The 18,897-nt window shown below is 46.1% G+C and overlaps 1 protein-coding gene across 1 annotated transcript; it reads left to right on the forward strand.

Moving 5' to 3' along the window:
• Positions 1-13,005: 13,005 nt before the first annotated feature.
• On the forward strand, positions 13,006-18,416 carry LOC145362351 (putative G-protein coupled receptor 139). Its single transcript, XM_080218418.1, has 2 exons — positions 13,006-13,228; positions 17,488-18,416. The coding sequence occupies exons 1-2, from the start codon at positions 13,006-13,008 to the stop codon at positions 18,414-18,416; spliced, it is 1,152 nt and encodes a 383-aa protein (XP_080074544.1).
• Positions 18,417-18,897: the final 481 nt, after the last annotated feature.

An 18,897-nucleotide genomic window follows, 5' to 3' on the forward strand; every position in this document is an offset into this window, starting at 1 on the left:
GCCATCTAGCCCTTCGAGCCTGCCCCGCCATTCAATAAGATCATGGCTGATCTGTTGTGGCTCAGTTCCACTTTCCCGCCCTCTCCCCATAACCCTTAATCCCCTCTCTTATCAAAAACCCATCAAACCGCTTCTTAAAAATATTTAGCGAGGCAGCCTCCACCACTTCAACGGGCAGAGAATTCCAGAGATTCACCACCCTTTGAGTGAAGAAGTTCCTCCTCAACTCCGTTCTAAACCGCCTCCCCTTTATCTTGAGGCTGTGCCCCCTCGTCCTACTGTCTTTTTTGAGCGGGAAGAGTCTCTCCACCTCTATCCTATCCATCCTATTCATCATCTTATACGTCTCAATGAGATCTCCCCTCATTCTTCTAAACTCTAACGAGTACAAGCCTAGTTTATTCAGCCTCTCCTCATAGCTCAATCCCCTCAACTCCGGTATCAGCCTAGTAAACCTCCTCTGCACTCCCTCCAGGGCCAAAATATCCTTGCGCAGGTGCGGCGCCCAAAACTGCACACAGTACTCCAGCTGCGGCCTCACCAATGCCCTATACAGCTGCAGCAAGACCTCCCTACTTTTATATTCAATCCCCCTCGCTATGAAGGCCAGCATCCCATTCGCCTTCCTGACCACCTGCTGCACCTGCAAGCTGGGTTTTTGCGACTCATGCACAAGGACCCCGAGGTCCCTCTGCACCGTCGCCTGCTGCAGTTTTTCGCCACGTAAGTAATAGTCCTTCCTACCATTCTTCCTACCAAAGTGGACCACCTCACACTTGCCAACATTAAATTCCATTTGCCATTTCCTGGCCCATTCGCCCAGCCTATCTAGATCCTTCTGCAGACTCTCCACACCCTCCGCACAATTTGCCTTTCCCCCAATCTTGGTGTCATCAGCAAATTTCGACACCCTTCACTCGGTTCCCTCCTCCAGATCATCTATATAAATGGTAAATAGCTGAGGCCCCAGCACCGACCCCTGGGGCACCCCACTAGTCACCAGCCGCCAATCCGAATAGCACCCATTGACCCCCACTCTCTGCCTCCTATTTGACAACCAATCCTCTATCCACGCTAACACCCTACCCCCAACTCCATGTCCCCTGACCTTCTGCAATAACCTCTTGTGAGGTACCTTGTCAAACGCCTTCTGAAAATCCAGAAAGACCACATCCACCGGCTCTCCTCTATCCACTGCCCTCGACACATCCTCATAGAACTCCAGTAAATTTGTCAGACACGACTTCCCTTTAATGAAACCGTGTTGCGTCCGCCCTATCAAGCAATTCCCTTCAAGATGCCTCGCAATTTCCCCCTTAATGACGGATTCTAACATTTTACCTACCACAGACGTTAAACTAACCAGCCTATAATTCCCCGCCTTTTGCCTGGCACCCTTCTTAAACAATGGCGTAACATTAGCCGTTTTCCAATCTTCCGGCACTTCCCCAGAATCCAGCGACGTCTGGAAAATAACCACCAAGGCATCCACTATAACCTCCGCCATTTCTTTCAGAACCCTCGGATGCATTCCATCCGGTCCTGGGGACTTGTCCACAATCAGCCCCTCCAGTCTGTCGAGCACCACCTCTCTAGTAACAGTAATGTCATTAAGACCCTCCATTCCTACTTCCGAGACACTTCCCAGTTACTGTGATCCCACCAGTTCACCAGATTCTCCGAATCTTCCCTGTTCTTGGTGTCATCGTTGTTTGAGATCTGACCCACTGCAGTGGTGTCATCAGCAAACCTGGATATCAAGTTGGAGAGGAATTTGTCCACACAGTCATTGCTGTATAAGGAGTATAGTAAGGGACTGAGGACACAGTTTTGTGGGGCACCGCTGATGGGAGTGATTTTGGAGGAGGTGTTTTGACTGTCCTTATTTATTGCTGTCTCACAGGATCAAATTGCAGAGGTAGAGGCCTAGCCCCAGGCCACAGACTTTGTCGATGAGTTTCATTGGAATAATGGTGATAAAGGCTGAGCTGTAGCCAATAAACAGGGGTCATTGTTACAATGTTGAATGTAGGGCCAGGGCGATGTCATCTGTGGACCTATTGCAGAGATAGGTGAATTGTAACAGATCCAAGCAATCTGGGAGGCTGGAATTGATTCATGCCATAGCAAATCTTTTGCTGCATCATATAATATTGGATATAAGTGTCACTGGACAATAGCCACTGAGGCAGGTTGCTTGGTTTTTGTTTGATAGCGGCCTTGGTTTGAGCTTTTCTTACGGTGCATAGACCAGCAACTATCCCACTGAGAGAGGAATCACTGAGCTTCACTGGTCCAGTAGACCATAGTGGGGCAGCAGCAAATATACTGGGCACTATGGACAGTAGCTATACACTGAACCAGGAAGCTTTGAAATCAAACCCTGGTAGTTGTGTTCTGTGCCATTCGAGTGTGAGATTATGATTTCTTCCTGTGTTGTACAAACAGCGGACACAATGCTGTGGTCTCCTCTCTAGGATACAGTCCTGTGTAAACATAATAGAGATTCTGAGCTGCCGAGGCATTGGGATCTCTCTCTGCCAACTGCTGGTAGTGTCTAGAGGAAAGGGTGAAACCAGCACTGTTTGGTACCAGCTCTGCTGCACGAGTTGTCAGTAAGCTGTTTGAAAGACGACAGATTACTACGCGCAGGACTCCAAGCTGAATTATCTGTCAGGATTACCCACACAGCCTTCTCACTCTCCAAATCCCCCACAAGGTACCAAAACTATTTACCTGCAGCTAAGTGAGGGTAAATGTTGAGGACCCCCGGAAAACGCTTTCAAAAACGAATAGCATTTTGTACCTACCATGGAGCATCATAGTGGCACACTGGTTAGCACTGCTGACTCAGCATCAGGAACCTGGGTTCAATTCCAGGCTCGGGTCACTGTCTGTGTCGAGTTTGGATCTTCTCCCCGTGTCTGCCTGGATTTCCTCCAGATGTTCCACTTTCGTCTCACTCTCCAAAAGATGTGCTGGATCATATGAAAAGAAAGATTTAACTGGTTCAGTGTGTGTGCACATTTTTTTTTTTAAAAGTTCCATCTGCAGTCTAAATGGTAACTTATTCTCCTGAATCATGGCTAATTTTATTCTGTATTTCCTTCCTGACAGTGAACATAATTACAATTGTGACATTGACGAGCAGAAACTGTGGTCTGTCCAAATATGTCACTCGTTACCTGGTGGCCATGTCAGTGGGGGATCTGCTGGTCATTATCCTCGACCTGATATTGAGACACATTCCCATTGTTTATTGGGAACACTTTTATTTCCTGCTATCAGTCCCCGTGTGTAACATCCACGCTGTCCTGCTTTATGCAGCCACTGACTGTTCTGTCTGGTTCACCGTCACTTTCACCTTTGATCGATTTGTGGCCATTTGCTGCTCGAAGTTGAAAAGTAAATATTGCACTGAGAAATCAGCGGCTGTGGTTCTGGGAACAGTGACGGTGCTGAGCTGTTTAAAAAACGTTTCCTGGTATTTTATGTTATTAAATCGATATGGGCTGGCGAACAATCCCTGGTTTTGTCACTTCTCATGGGAAGCTGCAGGATCTCCGGTCTGGGGAACAATCGAGTTCCTCCACAACATTCTAACTCCGTGTGTCCCATTCGTCCTGATTCTGCTGCTCAATGCTCTCACCGTCAGACACATTTTAGTTAGCAGCAGAGCCCGCAGGAGACTCCGGGCTCACAGCAGTGGGGAGAATCCCAGAGACCCAGAGATGGAGAGTCGAAGAAAATCCATTATTTTACTGTTTTTTATCTCAGCCAATTTCATCGTTTTATAGTCGACATTAATGGTTTATTCAATCTGGATTCGGATGTATGGCTTGGGCTATCAATCAGTAAAGTTACATCTGTTTGTTATGGAATTGGGCTTCATGCTGCAACTCACAAGTTGTTGCACAAATACTGTCATTTATGTTGTGACACAGGCTCACTTCAGACAGCAGCTAAAAAATCTACTGAAACACCCCCTCACTGCAATTCTTGAACTCAATGCACCCTGAGAGGAAACTACAACCACAGGACGCCTGATTCTTCCTGTTGGCATTCATACTGTAAACAACAAAAAAAGCCTCACAGAAACAGAAATAGTTACAGATCGAGAGAGAGAAGATAGTTTTAGCAACAGTGAGCGTGATAGAGACAGAGAGAGATTGGCAGAGAGAGGGAAAAGCACAAAGGCATGTGGAACAACAGAGTTTGAAAGAGTTTCTAACAGGTACAGGGAAAGAAACGGACAGGCAGAGACAAAGAACAGAGACAGAGAGAGAAAGGGATAGAGAGTGGAGAAAATGGCAAGGATGATATTCAGGGAATGAGAAAGGGAGACAGAAGTAGACAGGCTGGCTATTGTAATAAGAGAGGGAAAGGGAGATGAAGGGTAAACGGAAAACAAAACGTGAGGCAGAAGGAAGTTGCCAAAGATGGAGAGAAACAGAAATATAGAGACAGAGAGCGGCAGTGAATGGGGAAGAATGAAACTTAATGAGTACATTGGAAGCAAGAAGAGCAAAAGATAGAGCGAGTGCGAGATAGAGAGAGAGAGAGATGAGTAAAAGGGGGACAGACAGTGGGAGAAGGAGACTGAGACTGAGAGCGGGCACGGCAGACAGGCGAAGAGTGTAGAAAGAGGGAGACTGGGGGAGAGGTGGAGAGACAAAGAGAAAGATTGAGAGAGACAGAGGCACAGAAAGAAACAGAGAAAGAGTGACAGAGAGAGAGAGAGAGACAGACCGACAGACAGACAGAAAGAGGCAGAGAGAGATATCTAATGACTTCAACGACAACCATGAGGAGGAGTTATTGGAATATAAGCACCCTAATTGAGGCAGTTACTGCTATTCAATCCGGCAGCCCTGCAGACGTGTATAATACAATGTCTCTGGGATACCAGAATTCAGGGTGTGTACACTCAGGGTGTGGACTGGTGGTTTTATTGCTCGACTATTAATACAGAAACTCAACTAATGCTCTGTGGATCCAGGTTCCAATTTCATCACGGCAGATCGTGGAATTTGCAAAAAAAAAGTCTGGAGTTTAGAAGCCGCTGCCGACCTTAAAAACTTTGTCGATTGTCGGAAAACCCCAACTGGTTCATCAATGTCCCAAGGTAGTAAATCTGTTGTCCTTATGTGGTCAGGCCTAATCGTGACTGCAGGGCCACAGCAATGTGGTTGACACTTAATTGCCCCCTGAACATGGGAAACTAGGAGGCCGAGCCGTGAAGGTTTGAGTTGGCTATAATTAACAGACACTGGTCATATCCCCAATGGAAGAGACAGGAATCATGAACTTTTCCAAAACACTTCCAATGGCAGCCAGTAATATTCGGCGGTGGAGGCAAAATTACCCAGTCCTGAATAAACTGGAGGAACTAGTGCTGATGGAGGAATCCAAAAGGCTGTTACAGCCTGAATTGAACCTATATTGGAGTGGCAGAGAGCAGCTGACTGTGGTAGATGACACATGCCTATGGGGTTCAGGAGTGACGTCCTGAACCAGATTCACCATCACATCCTGGCTGAACTTTACCATGGCCATCCAAGAGTGACAATGTGAAGATCTTCCTAATTGCCATGTCTGGTGACCAGGTATGGATACATATATTTGCCCGTGGGTCAGTGTTGGAAATACCAACAAGTGCAGAACTGTCACCAGTCACTACTCTTCACACTTGGGAATGGCTGGAACGGCCGTAGATGTGGCTGCACATGGACAGTGCCGGACCGTTCATGGGGTCTATGTTCCTGATAATGGTAGATGCTGATTCAAAGTGGATGGCCGTTCACAGGGTGAGTTAATCAAACACAAGGACAAGAGTGGAGAAACTTCACACTTCTTTCTTGACACCTGGGATCTGCCAGGTTCTGAAATTGGACCACCTTCACTCAGCCAGGAATTTGTGCATTGCGTGAAGTTGAACAGAATTTGACACGTTAGGACAGTGCCCATGTTACCCATCATCCAACGGCCTGGCAGAAAGAGCGGCCCAAACAGTAAAAATAGGTTAAAAAAAAGCCATCCTGCAGCCTCCTTGGACACCAAACCATCCAGATTCATCTTCAGTTAGAGGACAATGTACCCCCTCCCACCACCGCCATCACCAACACCACCCCCACCCCCCTCTTCAACAACTGGAATCGAGTTGCTCATGGAAAGATCGCTCAAATGTAAGTCTAATTCCGAGGGCGGGAGTTGACACCCAGTGCCGTTCCCACCACCCTGGAAAGGCACTTAAAGGCAGCTCAGAGGATATTAGTAAAGAATCATGGAAATGGATCCGTGTGGCCATGAGGCACGTTCAAGTCCAGGATAGGACCAGTTTCCTATCAAATCCGCTTGGGAGATACCATCCTATGGGAATGTTTCAATCATCTACAAATCATCCAGCCCAAGACATGCAGAAAAAATGAATTCCCGGCACACCAGGAACTTTGGAAAGAATTCCAGACTCTCCGGCTACTGCTCTCCATCTCTGTCAATGGGAACCTCGGGCTCTGAAATGGACACGGCGGGTTTAGCCTCTCGACCACATTGTCACCCTATAAAAGGAACGTGGGCCACAGAGCTCATAACTGAAGAGGCGGCTTTGGTCTGCTGAACCCCACAGGGAATTCCAAGCTGCAGAGAGTGAAGCGCTGAGAGTTGGGGTAAATGTGGGAATTTAGGGAAGTGAATGGAGTGGTGTTGCTGTGTTTTGTGTCCCTTACGACCAGGTCCAATGAAGGCAGGTGTCTCCCAGACATTACAGTTCAGAAAAGGATGTGAACAGATCGGTTTATTGAGGCTTTTGAGAAGGTCTCACATAACAGACTACCATGTAAAGTGAAAGCACCAGGGATTGCTGGCAATGTTTTCAGATGGATAGAATTCTGGTTAGCAGATAGAAAGCAAAGAGTTGGAAATAAATGGTTTTTTTCTGATTAGCAGTCAGTGTCGAGTGGGGTGGTGCAGGAATCTGTGCCCGGAGTCCAACTGTTCACATTATATATTAATTATTCTGAATATGGAACTACATGTACTATTCCCAAATTTACTGATGATAAAAGATGGGTGAGGGTGAGCTATGAGAAACGTGCAGACATGCTTCACTGTGATTTGAACAGGCTCAATGTTTGGGCATGTGCAAAGCAGTTGCAGTGAAATATGGGTGTGAGGTTATCACTTTGCAGCAGTAATAGGAAGACCGATTATTATTTGAATGGGTGTAAATTCTGAGAAGTAGATACTCAGCGAGACCTTGGTGTCTCCATGAATCGGTGACTGAAAGTAAGCATGCATGTACAACAGGCAGTAATGAAGGCCAATGGTATGCTGGTCTTCCAAGTGAGAAGATTTGAGTACAGGAATAGAGATGTGTAACTGCCATTATACAGGGCATTGCTGAGGCCACACTTCGATACTGTGTGCAACTGAGGAAGGATGTCCTTGCTTTAGAGGGAGTACAGCGACTGTTTCCCAGACCAATTCCTGAGATAACAATCTGTGACATGAAGAGAGACTAAGTCGATTAGGACTTTATTCATTGGAGTTTATTAGGGTGAAACATGCAATATTGGATCAGGTTTAGACAGGGGAGATTCAGAAAGAACCTCCCCGATGCTCAGGAAGTTGAGGACTAAGATTCATAGTTTGAGGATAAGCATCAACCTTTTAGAAAAGAGATGAGGAGAATTTTTTTCCAACCAGATAATCTTTTGACTTCAGTACCACAGAAAGTCGCTGGGGCCGAAACCTTTAGTGATTTCAGGAAGAAATGATAGATAACTCTTGGGGCTAAAGTGATCACGTGATATGGTAAGAAGGGATGATCAGGATATTGAAGTTGATGATCAGCTATGATCAAACTGAATGGCGGAGCAGGCTCAAAGGCCTGAATGGCCCACTCCTGCTTTTACCATATTTCAATGTTTCTATCATTGTGAAGCTGAGGTGAGTCTGTACATGGTCTGCATTCGAACGTTCTGTAACTCTGAGCCTCGTCTGAGTCCGATCCTTGTCTGAATCTGAACCACGTCTCTGTCTGAACCTGAGTCTGCCTGAAACTGGTGCGACCCGAGCCTGGTGCGGGCCTGAGCCTAGTGTGGGCCCGAGCCTGGTGTGGACCCGAGCCTTCTATGAACCCTATTGACATAAATGTCAGCATTCCATTTGCTTTTCTAACTGCCGATTGAACTTTCAGGTTAACCTTTAGAGAATCGTGAACATGGCCTCCCAAATCCCTTTCTGCATCTGATTTTCTAAGCATTTCCCCATTTAGAAAACTCTATGCCTCCATTCCTCCTTCCAAAGTGCATAATCTCACACTTTCCCTCATTGTATTCCATCTGCCACCTCTTTGCCCACTCTCTAACCTGTCCAAGTCCTTCTGCAGCCCTCCAACCCAACTTCCTCAATACTCCCTGTCACTCTACATGTATTTGTATCATCTGCAAACTTAGCAACAGTACCTTCACTTCATTTTTCCAAATCTTTAATGTGTGTTGTGAAAAGTTGTCTTCCCAACACCAACCCCTGAGGCACACCTCTAGTCACTGGCTGCCACCCTGAAAAGAGATCCCTTCATCCCCACTCTCTGCCTTCTGCCAGTCATGATGTGGATGTGCTGGCGCTGGACGGGGGTAAACACACTAAAAAGTCTGACAACACCAGGTTTAAGTTACACTCACTAGCTAGTGGGTGTACTATCAAATAAAGCGGTTGGACTTAAACCTGGTGTTGTCAGACTTTTTACTGTATTCTGCCAGTCAGCCAATCCTCGATCCATGCCAGGATCTTGCTCTCAACACCGTTGGCACTTAACTTGTTTAACAGTCTCCGATGCAGTTTCTTATCCATGGCCTTCTGGAAATCGAAATAAATCAGGCCCACTTGTTCCCCCTATCTAACTTCCTTGTTACCTCCTCAAAGAACTCTTAACAGATTTGTCCGACATGCACTCCCTTGACAAAGTGTATTGACTCAGTCCTACTTTATGAGCACTTCTGCGACCTCATCTTTAATAATGAAATCTAAAATCTTGCCAATGATCGAAGTCAGGTTAACCGGTCTATAATTTACCACCTGCTGCCTCCCTCCCTTTTTTAATCAACAGTGTTACATTAGCTACTTTCTAGTCTGCTGGTACTGTCCCTCCCTCCACTGATTCCTGTAAGATCACCATCAATGCCTGCACAATTTCCTCAGCTATCTCTTTTAGAACACTGGGGTTTAATCCATTTGGTCCAAATGATTTATTCACCTTCAGAGCTTTCATTTTCCCCAGAACCTTCGACTTAGTGATGGCCACTACACTAACCTGTGCCTCCCGACTCTGCCCACACACTGCCTGCTGCTAGAAGGGGCTTGTACCGAACTCAGGGGCTTTTTATATTTGTGATTTCTCAACTCCACCGACAGAGATTCTATTCCTTTTGATTCTATGTCACTTTTTGCTATCGGTTTAGCTTCATTCCTCACTGGCAATGCAACACCCCCTCCTTTGCTCATCTGCCTGTCCTTCCGATAGGACATATTTCTTTGGGTATTTAGATAAAAGCCCTGGCCCTCTTGTTGTCACGTCTCCGTGATGCCCATAACATCATACAGGCCAATTTCAATGCCTACAACAATGCCATATACCTTGTTCAGTACACTGCACGTATTTGGGTACAACACACTCAGTCCTGCATTGATCATTTCCCTTCTCATACTTGCTAACTTTCTATTTTAATCCTGCCTGAGGTTTGATCCTTGCCGCCTTCTATACTCTCTGTTCTATTATGGAAGAGATCAGGGAGGCCTGGAATCAACAGCTTCTCCACTCATGGAGGGGACGGGGAACTCGACATTTGTTATTGACGATGGGACAGAAGAGGATCAAATGTTGGAGTGTTCATCGAGGCCTCACTCGCCAGAGAGGATTTTAAAACTGACTCCAGTCCCCAGGCAGCAACTCCCAAGGGATTGTCCCTCCCCCTGATCAGCTCTATGTGAGATAGACATAAGGATCAGGAATGAACTGTGGGCTGTATTGTATTGGAAATATGCTGTGGATTCTGCACAAAGCCTGTCTGAAGTGGATAGAGAAAAATATTCAATTGTTCGCAAATGTATTGGGGGTGGGGATTGTTACTTGCGGGGGAGGCACATTGTATATACGTTGTGGCATTCCTTTCAGGGAACAGGCCATGCAATCTCAGGACTGGGGCGAGCTGTTGGTATCTTCCCAGATTGGGTAGTCAATGTTTGGAGTATGGTGTGAACAGACAGAATAAAGAGCTGTGTTCCCTTACACCTGACTGTGGAGTCAATATTGAAGAAAATTCTCAGCACCACAGGACATAAACAGTCAGCCTCGGTCCCAGTGCTGCACAACTCTACCAGTAGCTAGAATCCTCTATGTCACCCTTTCAATCTCTCCTCAAGGAGCTGACTCTGTCCCAGCGTCCCCCTCTCATCCTCAGCTCAACGTGCTGACTGTTTGTCCCAGTGTCCCAGTGTCCTTCTCTCACACTCTCCTCAATTTGCTGACTCTTTGCCCCAGTGCCCCAGTGTCCCCCTCTCACACTCTCCTCAATGTGCTGACTCTCTGTCCCAGTGTCTCAGTGACCTCTCTCACACTCTCCCCTAGGTACAGACTGTCTGTCCCAGTGTCCCAGTGCCCCCCCCCCCCCCCCTCACACTCTCCTCAAGGTGCTGACTCTCTGTCCCAATGTCCTGGTGACCTCTCTCACACTCTCCTCAAGGTGGTGACTGGCTGTCCCAGTGTCCCCCTCTCACACTCTCCTCAAGGTGCTGACTGGCTGTCCCAGTGTCCCAGTGCACCCCTCTCACACTCTCCTCAAGGTGCTGACTGTCTGCCCCAATGTCCCTGTGCCCCCCTCTCACACTCTCCTCAAGGTGATGACTCTCTGTCCCAGTGTCCCAGTGACCCCTCTCACACTCTCCTCAAGGTGCTGACTGTCTGCCCCAATGTCCCTGTGCCCCCCTCTCACACTCTCCTCAAGGTGCTGACTGTCTGCCCCAGTGTCCCTGTGCCCCCCTCTCACACTCTCCTCAAGGTGATGACTCTCTGTCCCAGTGTCCCAGTGATTGCCCCTCTCACACTCTCCTCAAGGTGATGACTGGCTGTCCCAGTGTCCCTGTGCCCCCCTCTCACACTCTCCTCAAGGTGATGACTCTCTGTCCCAGTGTCCCAGTGACCTCTCTCACACTCTCCTCAAGGTGATGACTGTCTGCCCCAGTGTCCCAGTGCCCCACTCTCACACTCTCCTCAGGTCCTGTTTGTCTGTTCCATTGTTCCCCTCTCACACTTTCCTCAATGTGCTGCCTGTGTGCCCCGCTGTCTCACTGTCCCCCTCTCACACTGTCTTCAAGTGGCCGCTGACTTTTTAGGTGTTCCAGTGTCCTTCTCCAACACTGTCCTCAACTCACTCTTGCCTCCGTACAACCTCACAATTGAAAATAAAGAGAAAGATCGACGTGAAGCCTCTTGATAAGGTTCTTCTGTGTGTAACATGAAGAGATATTTCAATGTGAAAATTGTACTGTACGTGACACTGAGAGATAGTTCTATCTGGGGTCTCTCTCTAACACCGTACTGTCCGTAATGCCGTGATATCGACCTGTGTGCAGTCTCTTACTAAGGATTTTCTCTGCATAAGCGGTGCATAAGATCGCCTACAGCCTGGATGCAGCAGTCTGTATCAATCCTGATTAATGCTAACCACATCTAAAACCCACAACCATGATAACCCTAAGAGAATAAGATATGGGAACAAAATAGGCCATTCGGCCTATCGAGCCAGCTCCACCATTCAATTATGGCTGGTAAGTTTCTTAAACCCATTTTCCCATTCTTTTTCTCCACAACCTTCGGTCCCTTTACCAGTCAAGAACCTATCCACCTCTTTCTCAAATACACTCAGGGACCTGGCTTCCACAATCTTATGTAGCCATGAATTCCACAGATTCACCACCATCTGACTGAAGAAATTTCTCCTCAACACATTTCTAAAGCATGAAGTTTTCACAACAGCAGCTTCAAATCTGAAAAGCTTACTTGGAATCAGGAGCTTTTGGAATGCTACTCCTTCATTAGGTGAGTGGAAAACTGGTATTGTGCGACTTCTCACTGTGCCCATCCCAGTCCAATATCAACATCTCCACATCCCAGTTCTAAAGGGAGAACTCTTTCCTCTGAGGCTGTGCCCTCGTGTCCTAGTCACTTGTACTAATGAAACATACTCTCTCTGTGCAATCTATCTAGGCCTTTCATTATTCTGTAGGATTCAATGAGATCCCATTCCTCATCCTTCCAATCTCTGTCAACTGCAGACTCAGAGTCCTCAGCTGCTGCTCAAGGATCAAGTATTTTATTCCCCGGATCATTCTTGTGAACCTCTTCTGGACCCTCTCCAAGGCCATCAGATCCTTCCTTAGGTATGGGGCCCAAAATTGCAGACAATGAATGTGGTCTGACCAAAGCCTTTTAAAACCTCAGCAGTTCGTCCCTGCTTTGTATTCTTGTCCTCTCTAAATGAACCCTAGTAAAGAGGCCTCTGTTATATAGAAAGAATTTTGAAAAAACATTCAGTCTGATCCCCCATTATTTCCAATTCCCTTACCCTCAACATCCCATCTAGGCTGGAAATGTTCTACTTTGTGTGTAGATAGTGTTGGATTGAAGGGGGTTAAGTGAAACTGTTTGTTTAGTGACTGTAATTGATGTGAGTCTCCATGGATCCGATTAGTGTGCCTGGAGGGATTTCCCGCTTCCATTAATAAGGGATTCCGTTCAATGTGTTGTCCCATAGAGTCAGCGGGAGCGACAACTCCAAACTAACAGAGATCAGCGGCTGTGGAGAGAGTGGAAGGGAGAAGAGAGATCAGAAACGAGGAACAACAAGTTGGAATGTTCCAATAAAGGATCAAAATCCGGGAACAATGAATTGGAATGTTCCAACAATGGATCAGAATCTGGGAACAATGGTTTGGAATGTTCCAACAATGGATCAGAATCTGAAAACAATGGATTGGAATGTTCCAACAATGGATCAGAACCTGGGAACAATGGATTGGAATGATCCAACCAAGGACAGGAGTTTATCCTATTGGATTTCTTGGTTTACAACAGATGACTTGTGGATAATGCCAGCTGATCGGATTCGATTTGTACTGTACATGATTCAATGCTTCTATTATCCCCTCCTGGCGATTATTGGTGTTCCAGGTAAGTCCCTGGCAGGAATTGTACCGGTCCAACTGCCACGGGAATTGGAGCAGGCGCGGGACGGAGCATTAGAATGTCTGTTGAATATGGGTGGGATTTTGCAGTTTTGGGAAGTGTGAGGCTGTAAAGTCCTATCCCCTGTGTTCAGTTCCTAACTCTACAAAAGGTTGTTTAATTATATTGATTTTCTTGTTTTTTTACTGTACTGGGTTTGTTGCTCTTGATGTCTCTGTTGAATCTCTGTATCCAGTTATTAATTCTTCCAGCAACTGACAATTGACAATTGCCTGAGGGCCTATGGCTGGGATTTTTTATTGTGTGCTGTGACTTTCCATAGACATGTGACCTCAAACACTATTCCTTCATGAGAAAAAAATCAAGGCAGAATCATTTTTTCCTTTTTTTCCTGTTACATTTTACAAGTAACACCAGTTCACTTCTAATCACCTACCCATTTAGAGTATAAAAGCTGCTGTCTAATGCTTCAGTTGTATAGAACGTTGGTTAGACCGCATTTGGAGTACTGCGTCCAGTTCTGGTCACCTTACTACCGGAAGGACGTGGAGGCTCTGGAGAGAGTTCAGAGGAGGTTTACCAGGATGTTGCCTGGCATGAAGGGGCTGGGTTACGAGGAAAGGTTGGAGAAACTGGGACTTTTCTCCTTGGAAAGATGGAGGTTGAGGGGGGACATGATAGAGGTATATAAGATACTGAAGGGAATAGATAGAGTCAATGGTGAGAGGCTGCCCCATAGACTGGGTACAAATACGAGAGGTCATGATTTAAGGGTGAGGGGGGAGAGGTATAATTTGGATGTGAGAGGAAGGTTCTTTTCGCAGAGAGTTCTGGGGGAATGGAACGCGCTACTGAGTAGGGTGGTGGAGGCAGGAACGTTGGACTCGTTTAAGGTTCAGTTAGACAGACACATGAGTGAGATGAGGATGGAGGGTTATAGTAGGGGCTATTAAATAAGGTCAGAACCTCGGAAGTCACCGGAAGTGCAGACATGTGAGTTAACGTTTTTGTCTTTTTATTCCGCAGGTGGCGGTCCACCTCGTTGTCAAACGAGGGGCATGCACACGGTGGGTCGTGCATGGGCTGCTCTTGGAGGTTCTGGGAGTGGCCTAGTACTTCATGTCGGTGTGTGTGCTTGATCCTGGACCAGTAGACGGGCGCTGCAACAGCTCAGTGACTATCACTGCCAGCTGTGCAGATACATGGATTTGGGCCTGTGTCTGTGGGAGTTTGCGCATTCTCCCTGTGGTTGCGTGGTTTTCCTCCAGGCGCTCCGGTTTCCTCCCACACCCCAAAGATGTGCTTTTAGGCTGATTGGTTTACCAAATTGACACTATTCTCCCCTGAATCTGGCTAAATTAGGGGTTCCATCGTAGACACGCAGGGCAGAATAGGTGTAGGGTGATGCGGCGGCGCGGGCTCGTTGGGCCGAAGGGCCTGTTTCCCGTGCTGGGTTGTTCTTTGTTCTTTTTGTTCCATCACGGGGCCGCAGAATCCATTTTATTGATCATGTGTGCACAGCAGAATCTCACAGAGAAAACATATTTCATAAAATTTGAAATTTATTCATCAATGTCACAAGCATGCAAACATTAACATTGCAGGGAAGTTGATATAAAAATACGTGTTGGGATTCATCCTATTCCAAGAACGTGTGATGTTTCTCTGGAAAGAATCCACTTTGAGCCAGTCCAGTTTCTCACAGCTCCCCAGTGTCAACGCTGAGTCTTGTAAATTCATTCTTCATCACAGCTGTCCTGTGTATATCATCACCCTGCATAAGTTCATTGGTAAGGCCAGGGCACTTGAGATGTGAAAGACCGATTTGATTTGGTTTGATTTGGTTTATTATTTTCACATGTAACAAATATGTGATCCAAGCCGGGAATCAAACTCAGGCCCCGTGAGACAGCAGTGCTAAACATTATACCACCATGCTGCTGACTCAAGAACAGCTTCTTCTCTGCTGCCATCAGATGTTTTAATGGACCCACGTCGTATTAAATGATCTTTTATTTCACACTAGCTATGATTGCAACGTTACATTCTGCAGTCACTCCTCTATGTACACGGTTACAGTGTTAGAGATTAAACTGTGGGGCCAGGGAGATGGTATCTGTGGACCTGTTGGGGAGGTAGGGGAACTATAGCGTATGAAGGCGATTTGGAGGCTGGAATTGATTCATACCATGACTATCTTTTTTGATGCATTTCATAATATTGGAGATACAGTGAAAAGTGTGGTTGCTTAAGTGCCATACAGACACAACATACTGCATTCTATCAGTTGGTTGGTACATGTTCTCACACATTTTTAAATCTTTTTTTTCTCTGACGGAACAAGTGGGAAGATTTTATGTCCGTAGTGCACTATTCCTCAATTTGCTTGGTTGCTTTTGTGAGGCAACGGGAAGTTTAGACAGGGTCAATAAGTGGAAAGTTTTTTTGAGTGATGGACTGGTCTGTATTCACCACTCTTTGAGACATTCATACCAAGCTAGAATGTTCTTTATGGAGCATCTGTAAAAGTTGGTGAGAGTCGCAGCTGACATGTCATGTGTCCATAAACATCTGAGAAAATAGAGGCGTTTGTAGATTTTTTTTAATTATAGGGTCATCATGGAGGAAGCAGGGAAGGTTGTTGGTGATCTGGACCCTAAAACCTGAAGCTCTCGACAATTTCAGCTTCATCCCACTGATGTAGATAGGGACATGTGCTCCACTATGCTTCCAAAAGTCAATTTGCTTTGTTGACATTGAGGAAGAGATTATTGTTGTCGCCCCAATTCACCCAGATTTTCTGTCTCTTCCTTGTTCTCGGTCTCATCGTTTTTTTCAGTTCTGACCCACTGCAGGTGTCATCAGCGAACTTGGAAATCGAGTTGTGGGGGAATTTGGCCACAGCCACCAGAGTATGAGTATAGCAAGGGGCCGAGGACACAGCTTTACGGGGCAGCGCAGTTGAGGGTGATTGTGGAGGAGTGTTGTTGACTGCCCTTAATTATTGCTGTCTGCGCGTCAGGAAGTTCAGAATCAAATTGCAGAGGCAAAAGCCAAGACCCAGATCACACACTTTGGATACAAGTTTTTTTTAGGAATAATGGTGTTGCAGGCTCAGTCGATAAACACAAGTCGGTGTTACAGGGTTGACTATAGGGTCAGGGAGATGGCATTTGTGGCCCTATTGTGGATGTAGGTGAACTGTAGTGGATCCAGGCAATCAGAGAAGCCGGAACTGATGCATGCCATGACTAACCTTTTGATGCATTTCATAATATCGAATGTCAGAGTTACCGGGCGACAGTTATTAAGGCAGGCTGCTTGGTTTTTCCTTTGGTACTGGCCTTTGAGTTTTTAGCTGGTGCCTAGATTGGCAATCTTCCTGCTGAGAGAGGACTCATGGAACGGGATGATCCAGTGGATCAAAGTGGGGCAGCAGCAATCGCATTGACTATTATGGACGACAACTATTCTCTGAACCTTGAAGTTTTCATCCACTGGTGAGAGCAAACACTAGTACTTGTGCTCTGTGCCAATCGAGTGTGAGATTACTATTTCTTCCTGTGTCGTATTAATGATGGCCACAATGTTGTGGTCTCCTCTCCAGGGTACAGTTTTGTATAAATATAATAGAGATTCTGTTTTATCAAGGCATCAGGATCTTCCTCTGCCAACTGTTAGTATTGTCCAGAGGCAAGGGTCAAACCAGCACTGTTTGGTACCAGTTCTGTTGCGGGACTTGTCACTAAGTTGTCTGAGAGACAACGAATTACCACCTACAGGACTCCAATCCGGGTTTTCTGTCAGGGTTCACTCCCTCAGCCTTCTTACGCTGCAAATCCTCCACATAGTAGAGAGCTTATTTAGCTGTAGCTGAGTAAGGGACAATGTTAAGACTCCCCAGAAAGCTCTCTCCCAAATGAGTACCATTGTGTTGCTACAATGGAGCAGCACGATGGCACAGTGGTTGGCACTGCTGACTCACAGCATCAGGCACACACATTCAATCCCAGAGTTGGTCAATGTCGATGTGGAGTTTGGAGATTTTCCCTGTGCCTGTGGAGGTTTCCTCCAGATGTTCCACTTTCCTCTCACACTGCAAAAGACGTGCTGGATTTTTTTTTAAATAGTGATTTTATGTGTGTGTATATATATTTCTTTCAGTTTAACCCATCCTCAGTCTAAATGATAATTTCTTTCCATGAATCATATCTAATTTTATTCTTTATTTCCCTTCCTGACAGTGAACATAACCACAATTGTGACGTTGATGAGCAGAAACTGTGGTCTGTCCAGATGCATAACTCGTTACCTGGTGGCCATGTCAGCGGGGGATCTGCTGGTCATTATCCTCGACTTGATATTGAGACAGATTCCCATTCTATATCCGGAACAGTTTTCCTTCCTGCTGTCGCTCCCCGTGTGTAACGTTCATGCCGTCCTGCTTTATGCAGCCACTGACTGTTCTGTCTGGTTCACCGTCACTTTCACCTTTGATCGATTTGTGGCCATTTGCTGCCCCAAGCTGAAAAGTAAATATTGCACTGAGAAATCGGCGGCTGTGGTTCTGGGAACAGTGACAGTGCTGAGCTGTTTAAAGAACATTTTCTGGTATTTTATGTTACGAAATAGATATTGGCTGTCGAATAACCCGTGGTTTTGTGATTTTATACTGGATGCTGCTAAATCTGCTATCTGGGGAACAATTGAGTTCCTCCACAACATTGTAACCCCGTGTGTCCCATTCGTGCTGATTCTGCTGCTCAATGCTCTCACCGTCAGGCACATTTTAGTGAGCAGCAGGGCCCGTGGGAGACTCCGGGCTCACAGCAGTGGGGAGAATCCCAGAGACCCAGAGATGGAGAGTCGAAGGAAATCCATCATTTTACTGCTTGTTATCTCAGCCAATTTCATCATCTTATGGTCGACATTAATGGTTTATTCACTATGGATTCGTATGCATGGCTTGGGCTATCAGTCAGTATGGTTAAATCTTTTTGTTATGGAATTGGGCTTCATGCTACAACTCACAAGTTGCTGTACAAACACTGCCGTTTATGCTGTGACACAGACTCACTTCAGAGGGCAGCTAAAAGATCTAATGAAATATCCTATACTACAATTGTTCAACTCAATTCACCCTCAGAGGAAACTACAAACACAAGACCCCTGACTCTTCCTGTTGGGGATTCATACTGTGAAAAAAAACAAAACTGTCTCACAGAGACAGAAAGAGTGACAGATAAAGAGAGAAAGCAGTGTTAGCAACAGTGAGAGTGATAGTGAGAGGGAGAGATTGTCAGAGAGAGAGAAAAGCACAAGACATGGAGAGCAACAGTGGTTGAAATAGTTTCTAGTAGGTACAGGGAAAGAAGCAGGCAGAGAGAGAGAAAGAACCGAGACAGAGAGAAACTCTCACAGAGCAAGAGAGATAGGGATAGAGAGTGGGGAAAATGGCGAGGGTGATATACAGTGAATGAGAAAGGGAGACGGAGTAAGATTGGAGGTTGTAGTAAGAGAGTAGAGGGAGACAAAGGGGAAACATGAGTCAAAAAGCGAGGCAAAAGGAAACAACCAGAGACAGAGAGACACAAAAATATAGAGACAGAGAGCGGGAACAAATGGAAAAAAAATGAGACTGAATGAGTACAATG

Source organism: Carcharhinus amblyrhynchos, unplaced genomic scaffold (genome assembly GCF_965287045.1).
Source record: "Carcharhinus amblyrhynchos unplaced genomic scaffold, sCarAmb.v2.hapA scaffold_38, whole genome shotgun sequence".
Lineage (NCBI taxonomy): Eukaryota > Metazoa > Chordata > Chondrichthyes > Carcharhiniformes > Carcharhinidae > Carcharhinus > Carcharhinus amblyrhynchos.